This window comes from Dendrobium catenatum, unplaced genomic scaffold (genome assembly GCF_001605985.2).
Source record: "Dendrobium catenatum unplaced genomic scaffold, ASM160598v2 fragScaff_scaffold_203, whole genome shotgun sequence".
In the NCBI taxonomy this organism is placed as follows: domain Eukaryota; kingdom Viridiplantae; phylum Streptophyta; class Magnoliopsida; order Asparagales; family Orchidaceae; genus Dendrobium; species Dendrobium catenatum.
The window spans coordinates 522,620-540,079 of record NW_021318665.1 but is presented as its reverse complement, the minus strand read 5'-3'; the positions used below and the strand labels follow the sequence as shown (position 1 = coordinate 540,079).

Genomic DNA, 17,460 nt, shown 5'->3' with positions numbered 1-17,460 from the left:
GCTTTTAAATAGAATGTTGCTTGTTATCCCTAAGCTAATTTCGGAAGAACAAGTAGCTTTTTTGAGGGGAAGGTCACTTTCTGATCATGTTTTGGTAGCTCAAGAAATTTTCCACAAGTTTGCTATTCTAATTGTTGAATGTGTTATTAGTCCAAAATTTTCATTGTTAATAAATGGGATCTTCTCCAATTGGATCGAAGCTAAGTGAGGATTTCGTCAAGGGTGCCCGTTATCTCCCTTCTTGTTTATTATGTCTGCTCAACTTCTCTCAAATGCTTTCTTACAAAAAGTTAATTCTCTTGGAATTTGTATTTCTCCCAATGGGCCTAAAGTTTCTCATTTACTTTATGATGATGATATTATCATATTCTCTGAAGCAAAGATTAAGTCGGTTAAGGAAGTCCAATGCATTCTTATGGATTTCTGTGGATGGACGGGACAAAAGGTGAACTTACATAAATCTTGTATTCTTTTTCGGAAATATGTGAGAAGGAGGAGGAAAAAATCTGTAAAATCATGGAATTTAGGTAAGTCAGGGAATTTTCCTATTTGTGGATCAAAGTGGCTTTAAGGAGGATGCTTAGAGCTGATTTCCAAATTTTTTTAGAAAAAGCTTTGAGTATGTTAAGTGTTTGGGGTGGCCAGTTAATATCTTTGGCTAGTATAGTTACTTTGGTTAAATATGTATTACTTTCATTCCTTACCTTTCACTCTACTCTCTCCTTGGTTCCAAAGCATGTCTTGAATGAAGTTGATAAGTTGTGTAGAAGCTTCATATATAACAAAAGTGATGGAAGTGCAGGTCTTCATTATATAAATTGGGATTTCATGTGTATGCCGAAAAGATTAGGTGTCTTGGGATCAATTCCTGTTCAAAAAAAAGTTTAGCCATTAATGGTCAAATTAGCTTGGACGTATTGCCAAGAAAAAGACTCCCTTATGCATAAGATACTATTTCCAAAATATGGCCCTATTCCAAATGAAGATTCACCGTCTAAGGGAGGCTCGGTCACCTGGAAATTACTTTGTAATGGATGTGAGTTTCTCAGGCCAATCGTCAAGTGGACAATTGGTGATGGAAGATCAATTCAAGCATATAAAGACATTTGGTTATTGGACAAAAGTATTGAAAAATGGCCCACTTTTGTCAATCCATTGGGAGCCTGCATTCTTATAGTTGATAAGTTTATTAGCAATGGAAATTGGAATGTTAGAGAACTTCAAAATCACTTTGGCAGAGAGCTTGTAAAATTGATCACTTCAATACAGATCTCGTCAGATAAAGAAGAGGATAAGCTGGAACTCATACATAAATTTTATGGAAGGATGATAGTAGCTCTAGCATCCGAAGTAATGAAATCTGATAATACAGAGCACATAGTTTGGAGATGGGTTGGAATGGCAAAGCTAAATCCTAGAGTGGAATTCTTCTGGTGGAGGTTGCTTAACAAAGCAATTCCAACAAATCAGTTTTTATGTTACAGAAGGTTACAAGGATATGATAAATGTCCTAGAGGCTGTGAAGTGGAGGAAAACATTGATCATATAGTCTCTAGCTGCAGTAAATTAATTGAGGTGGTGGAGATCTTAAACAGATGGTGTTTCGATTTTCCCAGATTCTGTTTTCTTGATGATTGTTGTAGTTGGCTGGATACTCAAGGCCAATGGGTGGTGAATCTATTTTGTAACACAGTCTACTTATTTTGTAAAGAAAAGAATTTATTCGTTCATGAAGGGAAAACTTCCAGCTCGATGATGATTGTATCAAATGCTGTAAGTATTTCTGCAGTTTACAAGTATTCAAGATGTTTAAATTGAGGTATCGCAGATGTTAATCAACCTTTGAGGTTGTTAAATATTTGGCATCCTCCTCCACCTGATTGGATTAAACTAATATAGATGCAGCCCTATTTAACACCTACAAGGCTGGAATTGGAGGAGTTTTTAGAGACTACCAAAGGAGATTCTTACTAGCTTTCAGTAATGCTTATGTCCACTGGGATTCGGCTGCTTTGGAACTTCAGGCTATTCTTTCGATCAAGCAAGTGGTGAAGGATTGGTGTTCAATTACAAAGGATTAATCATTGAAGGAGATAGCAAGAATATAATTAAACACATCAAGGAAATGGCGGAGAAAGGTAGAATTGAGTTGAGAGATTTTCCTTTTATTCAAGATTTTCATTTTGTTGTCTTTAATTGTGTTGATAGGGAGAATAACAAGTTAGCGGATCTTTGTGCTAACTATGCTTATTTTAGTTCTTTCCATTTGGATGAAGTAGATATGAATAAGTTCCCTCCTTCCTTCATCAATTTGTTGAAGGAGTCGGATGCTATTAGGATGTAAAGCTATTTTTTAGTTTCATAATAAAGCTCTATTGCTTTGTTGGCTTCAAAAAAAAAAAAAAATCAAAGCTATGTCATGTGTACATATTTAACAAATAAATTTTACTACTTACATCAATAATACTCAAATTTTAAAGAAAAAAAAGTACGCCTTTTATTAATTTGTCACCAATATTTTTCTTTATAATTTTAAAATGTCAATATCATTATTATATGTCATCAACACCAACTCTTACAAATGATATTAACACTATGATTTCTGTTATGCTTCATATTCTCTCTTCTTCTCTCTATCATGGAGAATGACCAAATAGATAATAAATGATCTTTTGAAGATTTTTCCCAAGCCACTACGCTCTTCAACTTCTACCATAGAATTCATTCAATATATTTTATCTAAACTATGCAAGGCATGTGATTTTTATTCCCTAATTTTTCATGAAAAAACTCCAGTATTACTTGCAACCCCTTTTATCTATGTGTTTATTAGATTTTCGTGTAATGCTATGACATCAAACTCTCTCTCTCTCTCTCTCTCTCTCTCTCTCTCTCTCTCTCTCTCTCTCTCTCTTCCCACTTGAAATTTTTTGCATCAGTTTGGTACGGTCCATGATAAACTACAGTTATATGGGGCATAACCCTTGCTACAAACTTGAAATGTCATTCAAGTACACATCTCGAGTATGACTGTAATAGATAAAACCCTTTGTCATCTACCATTTTAATAATTCCTAAAGAAGTAAATCAAGATTACTTCAACTATAACATCAAATAGACAACATCACATTTATAGTTGTTATTAGAAAACTCCTTCATTCTAATATCTGTTATTGTATCAATTTCATGGGATCCATATCAAGACTAAGTCCAACAATGGTTGCAACCTTGAATGTATATTTATGTTTAAATCTCAAGCACTGTTGTTGTAATATCTTATAATATCTCTTACTACAATACCCAGACTATTTACAATTACCTGAAGTTAACCTCGTAAGCATTATAGGTTTATTTTAATGTTTATACATTTCTATAAAATTGATTTATATAGAAAATTTCTCTTGGAGCACAGTAGCACAAATAGGCTAGCTATGGCGGCACTAAGCGCTAAGCCTCTATCTTGATGAACAAAATTAAAGTCACTCACAGTGTCATGGCACAAGCCCTTATAGACCAACAACAATGCATTATCTATTTATTGTGAGTTCATGGGAGTGTTTTGGCACTAAGAAAGTAGTGCAAGGGTGTTGAGGACTTGATTTATAAGAAATTTTTAGAAATGGAGTTCTCTTGAGAATCCAACAATGTTGGGAAAGTCAGTGCAGAGGCGCTAGACCAATTTTTATATTTTTATATAAATATCTAATATCATTAACCCAATACTAATTACATTTACTGGAGGTGCTAGGAGAGGAGCTAAAGAAAGAGGAAAAAAAAGGAAAAAAGAGAGAAAAAGAAAACTAGGATTTGGGGTTGTGAAATTGGATTCAACCATTATTTTAATTGAAGAAATTATTTATCCAAAGGTATGTTTCTATTACCCTACTATAGTATAAAATTTGGGAATTTTGGGTGAAGGTTGAAATGATTTATTTAATTTTAATAAGTTTGAGAAACTATCCATAGTGTAACTTTTGGTATATCATAGAATAGATTCTTTTAAGCATTATGATAAGAAAAACTCCTACTCTTAAGGGGTGATTTTAAATGTGAGGTTTTTCGTGTGCTTTGATAATTATTTTTTGTTTTAATACAAAGTGTTATAAAATGATAAAATCCCCAAAATGATGTTATAAGTATCGAGTGTGTGCAAATACATCCCTCAAAAGTATTATGGTTGTCGTATATGTAACTATTTTACATTTTCTTATATTATGGTAATATTTCTATTTCATGCTGAAAATATTGATGCAATTATTCCTTCATACAAAAAGAGTAGCTTTATTGGCTATGATGATAATTTACATCTAATTCATGTTGAAAATACATATGTTTTCATGTACATATGCATAAAATGTGAAATGAAAGGGGGGGAATGTTAGAGAATGTGGAAAATGTGATGTAGTGTAATAGCAGTTCTGTACATATCGTCCAGGCCGATCATGGATCGTCATGGGACGATCAGTTGTAAGTTTGTTCCAGATTCTGTATAGAAGTTACAGGAAATTTTTCCTGTATGGATCATCCAGGACGATCTGGGATCGTCCCGGGACGATCAGTTCATGGCAAAAGTCAGAGAGCAAATCGTCCTGAAAATTAATTATGATCCTGCGAAATCGTCCTAGGACGATGTGGAATTTGGTTAGATCGTCCAGGACGATCGTGCGATCGGCCGGGCCGATCAGAACATTTTAAAGCTGAAATCAGCTCATTTTGAAGAGAGAGAAAATCAAATAAATATCTAAATTCAGTTTGAGGAGAGAGAAGGTCGAGGAGAAATTTGGAAAAGTTGATTTTCCGGAGACCACGTGGTAAGCACATCTGTTCTGGTGCCATGAGCACAAAGGGAGGCATAAGGGGCCAGAATCCGAGAGATTCTGTCATTGTCTGGGAAGGGAGCCATAAAGGGCCAGAATCCATTGAGATTCTGTCAGTGTCAGGGAATCCGTTCAGACTTTTGATATATTCTGAATTGATATGATTTTTTATTTCCGTACGATATAAATTGATCTGATCTGTATTTTGATTCTGATTTCTGTACTATTCTGTCTGTTCTGATATGACTTCTGATCTGATATGATTTAATCTGATTTCTTATTTCTGTATGCTCTGTCAGTTCTGATGTAATGTACTTTTGTTCTGTTCTGATTTGATCCGATCTGTATGATTTTTGTTCTGATTTGATTTATTCTGTTCTGCTCTGTCAGTTCCGTATTCTGATTTCTGTTCGGATTTCTGTCTGATATGTTTGATGTGGACTCTGAGGATTTTGATTGGAGGTTTATTGTCTTGCTGAGCTGTTGTAGCTCATCCTTGTTTTCTGTGTGGTTTTCAGGTTCTGGGAAGGGGAAGGAAGTCCAGGAATAGAAGTTCAGAGTCTGATCCGTTATAGGTATTTTGTCCTTTTGATTTTTGTACAGTCATGGTTTTTCTGTTCTTCTTTTCTTTCTGTCTGAAAGCCATGAGTTGTATTTGTATATGATTCTTTTGAAGAAGAAAAAGATAGATGATATGTTCCACTGTATTTGATGTTTATAGTAGCTCTGTATGCGTCTGTTTTTGTCTGTATGTTTGGAAGAAGTTCTGAATCAAATTCCAAAGCCAGATCCTGGAATCAGTTCAGTCAGTCTGAAAGTTCCGGCCTCACAACCCGATGCGAGCGGGATCCGTCCCGGTCGGGTTGGGTCGTGACATGTAGGTGGTGGATGTTTGATGTGAAAAATATTTGAAGTTATAACGGCTCTTCCACTCATGTATATGTATTTGTTCATGTATTCTTCCATCTATCTTAAACATATGCGAGATGATCAAGTTATTGTATAAGTGAAAGTGGAGTAATAAGAGGAATAGAGATATATGTAATTCCTCAATCAATCTTAGAGTGTGAGAAGATTAAATGAAGGTAAAAGTGAAAGTAGAGATACAAAGAAGCATCAGATAATATGAATGTTAAGTTATAATATACTTCAATACTATGTTGAATGTTATATTATTTATATTTGTGTGGCATGTTCAGTAAAATGATTATATTGTGTGTTAATTAAAAATTATTTAGCATTTTATTATGTTAAATTCTAGTGAATATATTTATTTTTAGTTGATGATGTGCACGAATATCTTAGAAAATAAAGAAAAATTCACAAGTATTAAACTAGCATCGCAGCATTTTATCTATAAGCATTGTAGCATCTTAGCACAATTGCACCAAATTTAAACATTGCAGCATATGTGTATCAGGAAAAATGTCATTTAATTTAGAATCCCAGTAGATTAATGGTCAACACCGCAACGCTACATAGCATCGCAGTTCCAGAAATCAACATTGCAACACTAGTGTATCAATAAAATTACATAATAATTCAACATGGAAGTTCCATCCTTAGAAGTGCCATAGTGCCACATAACATAAGAAAGCATTGCAACGCGTAACTTTTATGATGATGTGGAGGAGCAATTAACAAAAAGAAGTAGCACGTCAATTAGTCAAACATAACACCATATCAGCAAATAACCATGTTGCATTAGCCAAGTGTTGTAGCAGAGAACATTTAGTAGCAACGAGGTGCTATTTTATATTATAACACTACATTGTCATCTTATCAAGCATTACAGTGCCTAAGCCATTTCTTTAATAAGTATTAATTATTTTTTATTTTTCTTTGTAGTGAGCAATCAAGCATTTGGAGAGAAAAGAAGTTGAAGAGAGAAGTTGTAGGGAGAGATTCACTTTGGAAAAGGGTTCATTTACAGGATCCATTTAAGGTCCTTCATTTTGGGTGATAACTTTTTACTTTTTTTCTACTTGTACTTTCTTTTTGGAGCAAGTAATAAAAAATTTATTATTTTATTTTTTATCTATGTCCTGCTAAACTCATAGTTTTGGACTAATGCTATGAAAACCTATGTAATTACTAATTTAGACTCTGGTGCTTAAAATTATGAATGGTCATTTTTAATATCTCTCTCTCTATCACTTTTTATTTGATCTATGTAGTGGTTGTGTGAAATTAAAATCTAGTGTGACATATTGCCTTAGTGGAGGAATATTGAAATAATTAAGGGAATTGGAATGGAATACTTGTATGCCTAGACATAGGATGTTTAGTATTCAAGATTCTATAGAGAGAAATAACTGTAAGAAGGCCATGAACCTTTCTTTGTATCCTTATAACCTCAACTCAGATCAAGGGATGCATATGTTATGATTCAAAATTAATTTAGGAGAGCCTACTTAGGAAAGCTTAAGATATTTCAATATCATTAGTGCAAAACACTTTATATATTGATATCTTCACTTTTTTCTGTAATTCTAACATTATATAGAATATATCCCTAATTTTGTTATATAGGATAATTTTTGTAGCTTGAAGTAGATGTTACTAGAATAATTGTTTGAAGCAGAATACTTCATCATGGGATCAACACTCTCTCCTGACACTTTTATTACTAGATTGACATATGCACTTGCATTTTTAGTGAGGATTTATATTTGAATAACAATCAGCATAGCCTAACATAAACAAATCACATGCCATCAAGTTTTTGGCATCATTTCCAGGGAAGAAACGTGCGCACTTACAATTATTTCTATATTAATAAAATAGTTATGTATTTAATTTTATATGTATCTTATATTTTGCTTGTTTTTTTTTTTTTTTAATTGAAATCATCCCCAAAGGCACTAAGATTTATTGTTCCAGCTTGTATATTCTAGAGGTCATTTAAATTTTGCCAAGGATGATGCACTCATACATGTCATTCAAGCAAATTTAATGCAATTAAAATGATGATCAACAAGCTCCTCATAAATGAAGCTATCAAGGAGGATTTTCATAAGCATAAAAAATTTAATAATTATCTACATATTTAACACCTAAATTTTAATATTTATTTATATAACCTTTTAGTATCTAAATCTCATTTAGATATATGAAATTCTTGTTTTAATTTAAATCAATTAATATTAGTGATATTTAGAATTTCATTAAAAAAATTAAATATTATATAAATAAAAATAAGAATTTAGATTTTAGATATGTAAATGTATAAATCTTTTCTAGTATTTTAATAAATTCCCCTCATGTAAATCATTTTTTAGTATAAACTAATATATGGTGATGTTTCATTTTGATATAAGACACACTAAACTAATGAAGGAGTGTAGAACTATAAGAGACACTAGAGTTTTTACTTGGGATGCCCTAGAAAGAGAAAAACCATAAGGTCTATCCTAGTTAAAAGCAATTTCAAAAGTTTTTGTCATCGATTACAAATGATGTTGTTCCTCAAGGGAAGGAATTAATAAAGTACATATCATGTTGTTGAAGTTGGGAAAGCCCCATGGCAAGGAAGGACCATATTTGGGCTATAGAGATTGAAAAGATTGTAGTCAAGCAACGGTAATTCAAGGACCATGATCTGACAATGGTGATTGGGTGATATTTTTATGGTAGTTGTTAGAAAGTGACTAGACAGTTGCATTGTGCATAGTTTTGGAAATGATAGTTAGAGGTTTTTTTTAGTGTTGTCGGACAGTGGTCTAACAATCATGGATAGATGGTGGCCTAATAGTGATGCTCGAATGGTGCTTAGATATCTTTAGATCCTTTGAGCTTCAATGAATCTCAACCCAATGTCCAAGCTTAAACTCATTTTCTTCAAATCTCCTTTCATATAGAGAGTGTGGGTATATTTATAGATTTTCTAGAGTGGTATATCCTATAAATATGGAGAATATTAGAAACACCCCATCATACATTACATATTGATTCTTTTGATCATAGATCATTTCTTTAACATTAAATTGCTTTAATAAGGTCATACTTAAGTAATATAGGGCTCATTAGATTTGTCTCATGGATTCACTTTATTTGATTATAAGCCTATCACATTTTTCGATCATTTGGTCACAAAATTAATGCCCTTGATATATGTCTCGAAAAATTGCCTTGATCAAGCTCAAATCTTGAGGCATATTCAAATTGGAAACATTGAAAATTAAATTTGGGACCATTCTAACTTCAATTTCAACAAATTTATAATCAAACATAACATCTTCATGAGACAAATCCATCAACACTAAAATTGGTCCAATCTGAGCCGAAATGAACTCAAATCGATGACTTGATATATATTTGGAAGCTTCAGAATATTAATAGAGTGACCAACTAATATCCAAATTTGGCATGCTAATAGTTGAATTGAGCGGGTCAATGAAAAAAATATAATGAGCATAAGATCGCTTTATTATAACATCATTAAGACACTTAAATACTTTTCAAATTGTTCATAATCAACTAAATCAATATTGGTAATTCGATGGATCACTCAAAATTTTTTCTAGATCTACCCCATGTCAGGGTATGATGCACTCCACCATCAAAATCTAAAAATAAACCCTCTCTCTCTCTCTCTCTCTCTCTCTCTCTCTACATTGAAGTGACATTTAGAGCCATAGATATTGGGCTAGATCAGATCAAGAGAGCTTAAAGGATTAAAAATTCTCAGAGCTCCACCCAGGCACTGCCGCCCAGAAACCATAGCCGCACAGCCGCCACTTTCATACTTTAACCGACCGGCCATCACCAAGAATCAACCCAATTTTTGCTATTATTGGACCTCTACCCAACCATTGTTGTTGATACCCACCTAACCATCAATGTTGAACCTCCGTTTGGGCACCACCGCATGGTCTTCACCCAAACTCAATCGCTTAAATACGATCCCTCCAATCTCTATCACTCGACTATGGTCTGTTTGACCTCTATCAACTGACTACAGTCCCTCCGTTCATTGCTGCTTGACTATAGCCCCTCCAGCCATAGTCACTCTACTATGGTCACTCCAACCTTAGTAGCCAACAACAATTCCATTGACCGTTAGCACTCGACTATGATACATCTGACCACCATCACCCGACTACAGTCCCTCGATCTGACCTCAATCACCCACCTACAATCCTTTGATCACTATCACCTAACAATGGTTCTGCCAAACAAACATATAAGAAAATAATCTTTTATAAATTGCTCTCATGCCATTTAATTTTTTCAACTCTAATCATATAATGTGCTCTAAATGATGTATAATTGCTACAATGTGCCAATGCTTTCCCCTGAGAAAGGGTATGATTTGTAATCAACAACAAACACTAGTGAAAATATTTCAACCAACCAAAGCCCCATGATACCTTTTTCAAGATTTTTCATGTAAATATTTTGGTATTTCTTTTGACTCTTGCACCCCCTCTATCAATTTGTATGTGTTGGATCATTGTATAAAGCTAAAACTTTATACTACATATCTTTCTACCATCATGAATGTTCTGACACTCAACAACCCTAAAATTTTCTATTACGCTTCAGGCTCTTAATCCCTGCTAATTGGAGTTTGAATGATTCTAAATAAAATTTTGGAATCTTTTGATTCAAATATGCCTTGAGATTTGCACTCGATTAAAATACTTCTTAAACTTCATTTGTTTTTTTTTTTCACGTTATTTTATGATAAGAAAGTAATCGTAAAAAACAAATGCTATTTTGATAAAAAAAAAATTGAAACATCATTTTATTCTTGTCCAAGAAATTGTTATGTAAAATTTACTTTGAGAATGTTGAATAGATGATTTAAGATTGAGAAAACATCTTCGATAAGCCTTATATCAAACGAAACTTTGATCATTAAGACGAATAGCTTGAAAATCCAACCATTGAATTATTGACTTCTTTTATAGAGCACCATGGGCTCCTATGCATTGAAAGTTGAGGCAACTCCGATGGACTTATTGTAAAACACATTTAAATGATGAAAAAAACATCAAAAACATTTATGCAATTGGAAAAACAAGTTAATCAATACATCATAGCAGAATTTTCTTTCAGTTGGATGGAAAACAGTTCTCCCTGTATAACCTACTCAGTCAAAAACATGAAACTATTCACCTATGCTGCTTTGTGCTTCAGCGTAACAGGAACTTCACCTGATTATCATGAATATAAACAAATTGAAGAAAACTTGCTTAGCAATCACTCATTACAATGGAAAACAATTTACAAACACAAATAAATAAAAGCAACAAAATGTCAATGGCAATTGAATTAGCCTCCTATCTGAGATTTGATTTCCCTTTGTAAAATATGTGGGAAAAAAGGAACATCAGGCGGAATTTTGTAATGAAATCCATTTATGTATACTCTTTTTATTACTCACTATCAAGAATAATTTGAATAATACGTTCTAAAGCAAGACTAATAAATCATAATCAGAGAGTATCATCTTCTAAGGATGCCATCGCTAGCTAAAGTTCCCTCGAGGTCACCGATTATTCGAGCTATTCTTACCTCCAGTCCTCTCTGAACTTCTTTGAAAAGAGTCCTAACAACATCTAAAAACTGCTCCAGGTTAAATACAGCTGATTCCTCTTGTGCTTCAACACCATCAAGACTGCTTTTTATCTTGGACTGCAACTCCATCAACTTTTGCCCAGTTGCAACCATGTACCTTTGTAACTGAAAGGTCTCTTCAAGAAATTGTTCGAGTTTGTCAATTTTATCTTTAGTTCCAGCATCTAGAAGAAGGCGACCAGTAACAGTCCCAGAATTCTCATGCTGCAACATATAGTGTCACAAATTGTATTAAATTATGTATTTCTTACTTCAAACATGTAGAAGAAATGTTTATGATTTCTTACCATCTTTTTGCACAAGGCATCAATCTTCTCTTCAAGAGTTTGATACCTCTTTAGTTGCTTGTTGAGTAAGGAAATTACTTGTATTAAACCTTTCAACTCAACGTTCTTCTCATTAGTACTGCCAGTTGAATCAGAATTGTCTGTTGCATGATCAGATGAATGTGTACCAGCCAAGTTTTCTAGTATAAGAAGTTGCTGTTTTAGCCTTTTAATCTTGAAGGAAACTCCAAGAGCTTGAAAATCCATCTTTAAAAAAGGCTGTCCTTCAGAAGCTAACTTACTGGACACTGAGGCAAAGGCATCTTCCAAGGAATTGTGCCTTGCATGGGAATGAATGAGAGCCATGCCAATATCCCTCTCTAATTCGATCTCTCCTTCAGGAGACTGAGAGATCATTTGAACGTTTCCTGATTGATCGTCAAGTAAAATTTCCTCATTTGACTGATCCCCAGAAACGTTTTTCGATGAAAACGAATCATTACAAATGGTTGCTTCCGCTTCCATTCCAATCCTTCCTTTTCTAAGCAATACAATTTCATCTACATTTTTCATTTCACTATCTTCCTGCTTATTTTTTTCTACTTCATATGAACTTTCATCCGCTTTCGATTCCTTTTTTGACACCTTCATTAATGAATCAAAAGATTGGGGCAAACAGAACTCGGAAATGGAAGGAGAATTGCTCACCTGAAAATGCTTGCCATAAAGGCTGAATCTCTCCTTCAATGATTTTAGTTCCCTTTCCCTATCCGATAACAGAGCTTCCAATTTCAGGTTATCATCCCTTAGCTGTGTAAGACTGCCGTCAAGCCCTTCGATGTGAGATTGCAGCCTCTTTGAGTCCAGCTCGGTGCTTAGTAGTCGCCAGTGCAAAGCCTCCAGCTTCTCATCTCTTATTCTCAGTTGCTCTGAAAATGCTTCAATCTCTGAATAATGTTTTTGCTCCAGCACTGTTGTGTATTTTTTAGTTTCATGATGAACCCAATCTTGCAGCTCTTGAACATTATCTGCAGATATTAGCTATCAGGATTCTAGCAAAAGCTTCATAAAATGAGTAAATTGGCATCTATTTTGCAGCATAGAAAACTGCTCAAAACGAATGCTAAAAGTAGGAAAGAAAGGCTTACCAAGATCATCATCACTGTCGTTCAAGAACTGAACCTGAAACTCCATTGGTTTGATTACACTCTCCACCTTCTCTGTGGGAAGTTGAGGCTCTCTTTTGTTCTCTGTGGTCAAGTACTCAAGTAAACGTGTTCTCAGGTCAACCCTAGTGCTTGATTGAAACTCTGCAACTCTTTCCCGTGAACTCCCAGCTTCAGCTGAAGGCAATTCTCGTGAGCCCTTCTTCTGTTTTGCTTCCAACATGCTCTTCCACCTTTCAGCCTCAAGCTCCGCTTGCTTCTTCTTCGCCCTAGTTATCTTCACCTCCTTTAAAAGCGCCTGTTTCTCAGCTGTATCGTGCTTCGCTTTTCTAAGCATGGCCGAAACAATCTTCCCTTTCTGCTCGGCGTCCTTTTGAACTTTAACAAACTCATCCGAAAGTTTCTCCACCATAGCTCCAGCCTCTTCCTTCTGCTCAAAAACTTCTTCGAGCTCTTGTTTTAGTGCATCAGCTTGGCGAAGCAAACGAGCCATCTCTAGTTCCAGCTGCCTTTGGTTGGAAACCATCTCCGTGAAAGCTGTCTTATGCCTTCTGAGCTCTAAAATGTGATCCTGCGCTTCCTTGTTTGTTTTCTCCCTCAACTCCTCAACTGCTTTCTGCGCAGCTCGCAGCCTCTCTTCCAAATCCAATCTTTTCTTTGCTTCTTCTTCAAAACCGTCATCTTTGATCCTTCTCGCCTGCTGTTCCTCGAAAACTCTCTTCTTTAGATCAGAGACGACCTCCTCATTCCTCAACTTGTCTTGGGACAATTCACGCGACAGGGACTGGATCTGATTCAAAAGGCGCCTCCTTTCTGCTTGCCAGCTCTGCTCGCGACCTGCAAAGATGGACATAACCTTCTCGTTGGCCTTGGCGTCCTCTGCGCGAATCTGCCTCAGCTCCACGACTTCCAACATGGCCTTCCTCTCATTTTCTTGTAGAAACTCATGCCTTCTTTGAGCTTTCTCAAATAACAATCCTAAAAGCTGGGCGCTGCCTCGAAGCAAAATCTCTTCGAACAAGTACTTTCGCTGGCCAGGCTCTGCGCTTGGTCCGTCCACGGAGGACAGGAACTGAAGAGCAAGGAAAGCACACGAAACGCCAAAGTACATCGGATATGCGCTGAGTGCATTTAATTCTTCAGCCGAATTTGGTAACTCTTCTTCTGCCATTTTGTTTCGCAGTGCCCTTTGCACTCAACTTGAAACAGAAACGGAAGCTTGCTGAGAATACCCAATTATATGTTAACTTCAGAAATCACAATAGAAGAATCCATAACCAAATCTTCCTTCTTTCTGACAGAAAACGGTATTACAAATCATGGATAACTCCATTAGTTGCACACACCTACACTTTTCTTCGTTATAAATGAGAGAGAGAGGGAGAGTGAGGGAGACAGGGAGCATACTTACCCTATAATCACGGCAGCGGTAGCTTGAAAAGCGTGTGAATTTCACGTGTGAAAGAATGGGAGATCAATCAAGTCCTAGTTTCAGAAAGGCTGTATTAAATCATAAAAAAGATTCCATGGTTTTCTGTGAGAACAGAGAACTCCACCTATCTCTTTCTCTCTCTTTTATGTTCTCCTTCCACTGATTGGTGGAGGAGGGAAGATGGCGCCTATCGCCTGCATCAGAAGTAAACTCCTGGCCAAGAAAGAGGGAGCATAGTTTTCATTAGAAGAAAGAGACGAAGATAGCTGATAAGCTATAGAGAGGACAAGAGAAGACTTGGAACAGTTTTATCTGCTCATTTTTAAATTGATTAATGATGTAAGATAGGTTGCTACAAAGCATAAAAGCAGGATGTGAACAAAAGAATTTATTTAATCGCAAAGATTTGTTAGACATCTGAAGTACTGTATAAACTAGAGGTTTAAGACCGTTCAATGTGAACAAACAAGCCTTCTTATTAAATCATAAGAAGAAAAACAGTATTTTACAATTGGAGCGCTTTCTGTAAATGCATTAGTTAAGTATTAATTACCGAAAGGGAAGAAACAAATAGAGAAAGATAAAGAAGAAGAGAATGATACAGTTATGTGTGGCATCTTTAGAATATTTACTCAATATTTCTAATTCTAAACTCTTTATTTTTACCCACGAAAAATAGAGCAGTTTCGTGGATAAATGGGTGCAAGTCAATTTGATTCATAAAAAAAATGTTAAAATTGTTGTTAAAGTTTATCCCAATCAAATTTGTGTCTTACGTTTTCAATTTCCAAACATTAGAAGTATTAAAAATAAAAATAAAAAAAGCTGGCAACAACATGGCCTGTACCAGAGATTCTTATCAACATAACTAAAAAGTGCAGGGCCACCATAATAGAGAGAAAAGGTCCCTAATTTCAGAAAAGATTAAAAGAATAGAATAAAAAGGGTTCCTTATTTGCAACAGTTTTGGCTAAGGGTGTAATCTATTCGGCATATGTCTCTTGCTTCCTAGTTCTTGGGGCGCAATAGGTTGCATGTGTAATTTTGTTAGTCTGTGTGATATTTAGTTGTGTCGATCTAATAGCCACCAAGAACGACTATTGCATATGACACCGTACAACTAAACCACTCCACATGCCTATAACCACCTAATATAATATCTACCTTACACGTGTAAAGTAAAAGCATCACACAGATGTAAAGATGTCTATATATACTCCCACTTTGAAAATCAATAGTGAATGTCTTTTACTCCTTTAAAATACTATTGCTTTAATATTAGTTTTCATAGTATTAGAGCCCTTATACCTCATGATATAGATGTTAGAAATGGAGCTATCATCTTCCACACAGCTCGGTGAAGCTGGTCTGCCTCTATCTTAATTAGATCCCCACATCCCTGCTTCTCTCAAGTTCTTCCTATCTAATCTCAAAACTATCGTTCCAACTCAGCCCTCCAATGGAACTTACTCCATATGAAGGTCCCAAATCCTTAAGCTTTTCACCGCAAATGGCTTCTCCAAGCATCTGCTCAGCACTGACGAAATCACACCATCTACCATCTCTACATCTGATTCAAGCCTCTTGGCACCAACCCAATATATCTTCATTGGCTTTCAGTAGACCAAAAATGTCAGCAACACTATGCTCCACTCTCTCCACCTCTATCCTTATGTCTAATATTTACACACGTACAACGAGATCTAGCTAATGCTTGAACATCGGCTCCATGCCACCAATTGCTCCCGCATAATACAGCTCAAGAATGAGCTTCATAAAATCTCTATGAAAAACTCATTCATGAATCAATTCTTTTCGACATCAAAATGTTGGTAGACAACATCTCAGCAATTGGTTACTATCGACGCTAAAGACATTATACTATACACTCTTACCTCCTCAATACCAATCCTTCGAAACCTCCATCATAACCCATCTTACTTTGATTACCTCTGATGACTTCTATTCTCTCCTTATAAGTGAAGAGATTAATCTAGCCTCATAATCATCCAAAACTCAACTACCTCAAAATACCACACAAGCTCTCTACATCACCCGCAAAAACCGATATAGTCAAGGCAGAACTCGATTCTTTCCCAACTAAACCAAACACATCCTTCATAATCCACCTAACAATCGACCTTCACAACCACCCATTGTCTACTAGATCAGCAACAAATGAGTACACACCGCCAACAACTGTTGGCACCGTCCAGACATCAATTATAACCCCACATCTTCTAACTCCACTCCAAAGGCATTCCTCTCCTCATTGACATCAACTCCTCTAGACCAAGTGGGTACTAGAATTTGGTGCGTTGTTTACTCAGACGTCCTACGTCAACAACCTAATTCATCTCACTATCTACACAAGAACCGATCAAATTGCTGTTGTCAATTGCTCCACTACTTCCATTCTTCATACCGGTCAAGGTATTCTTCCAACTCCCAATTGTAAGCTACATTTATCTCATCTTCTACATGCTATACATATTTTTCATAATTTTATTTTGATCTAAATCTCACCCGTGAGAATAATCTCACTATTTCCTTTGATGCATCAGGTTACAAAATTTTGAACCAATACGACCAATGCATCCATCAAGGTCCCTCCAATAATGGCATATACCCATTATGGCTCCCCCATCGGTCCTCCATTCATTCTCTCACTACATCTCTTACAATCGACCTCCACTAGTATCAATGTCTAGGACTTCCTCACATTCAAACCATCACCGTCATCTCCAAACATAATAAAGATTTAATATTTCGGCAAATTCCCCTCCTTGTTGCTCGTGTATAGCCTCTACAAGCCACAAAATACCATTTATACATTCTTCTAATTGAAAATGTAACCCATTAGAACTTTTACACTATGACGTATGGAGGCCTCCCCCATTGTTATCCAGTTATGGTTACCGATATTACTTACTTCTGGTTGATGACTTCTCCTGCTACATCTGGTTATTTCCAATGACTACAAAATCTGAAGTCATTACTCTATTCATTCAATTCAAAACATACATTGAGCAACAACTACCCTTTTAAATAAAATCTATACACACTGATTGTGGAACCGAGTTCATTAATCACTTTGTACATTCATTTTTGCAAGCTCGTGACATTCTTCATCAAACGAGTTATCCTTATCTGAGCTAAATGGTCTTGCCGAACACAAGAATAAAATCATCGAG

The 17,460-nt window shown here is 35.5% G+C and overlaps 1 protein-coding gene across 3 annotated transcripts; it reads right to left on the bottom strand.

Moving 5' to 3' along the window:
- Nucleotides 1-10,982: 10,982 nt before the first annotated feature.
- LOC110107510 (CAP-Gly domain-containing linker protein 1) lies at nt 10,983-14,592 on the bottom strand. Of its 3 annotated transcripts, none has more exons than XM_020837784.2 (4): nt 14,246-14,592; nt 12,817-14,128; nt 11,690-12,696; nt 10,983-11,606 (listed from the first exon to the last, which is right to left on the bottom strand). In XM_020837784.2, the coding sequence occupies exons 2-4, from the start codon at nt 14,003-14,005 to the stop codon at nt 11,271-11,273; spliced, it is 2,532 nt and encodes an 843-aa protein (XP_020693443.1). In that variant the 5' UTR covers nt 14,006-14,128; nt 14,246-14,592; the 3' UTR covers nt 10,983-11,270. The 3 variants fall into 3 exon arrangements, with proteins under 3 accessions (XP_020693443.1, XP_020693445.1, XP_028548801.1); XM_020837786.2 differs by having other exon boundaries at nt 12,817-14,056; XM_028692968.1 differs by having other exon boundaries at nt 12,817-14,592.
- Nucleotides 14,593-17,460: the final 2,868 nt, after the last annotated feature.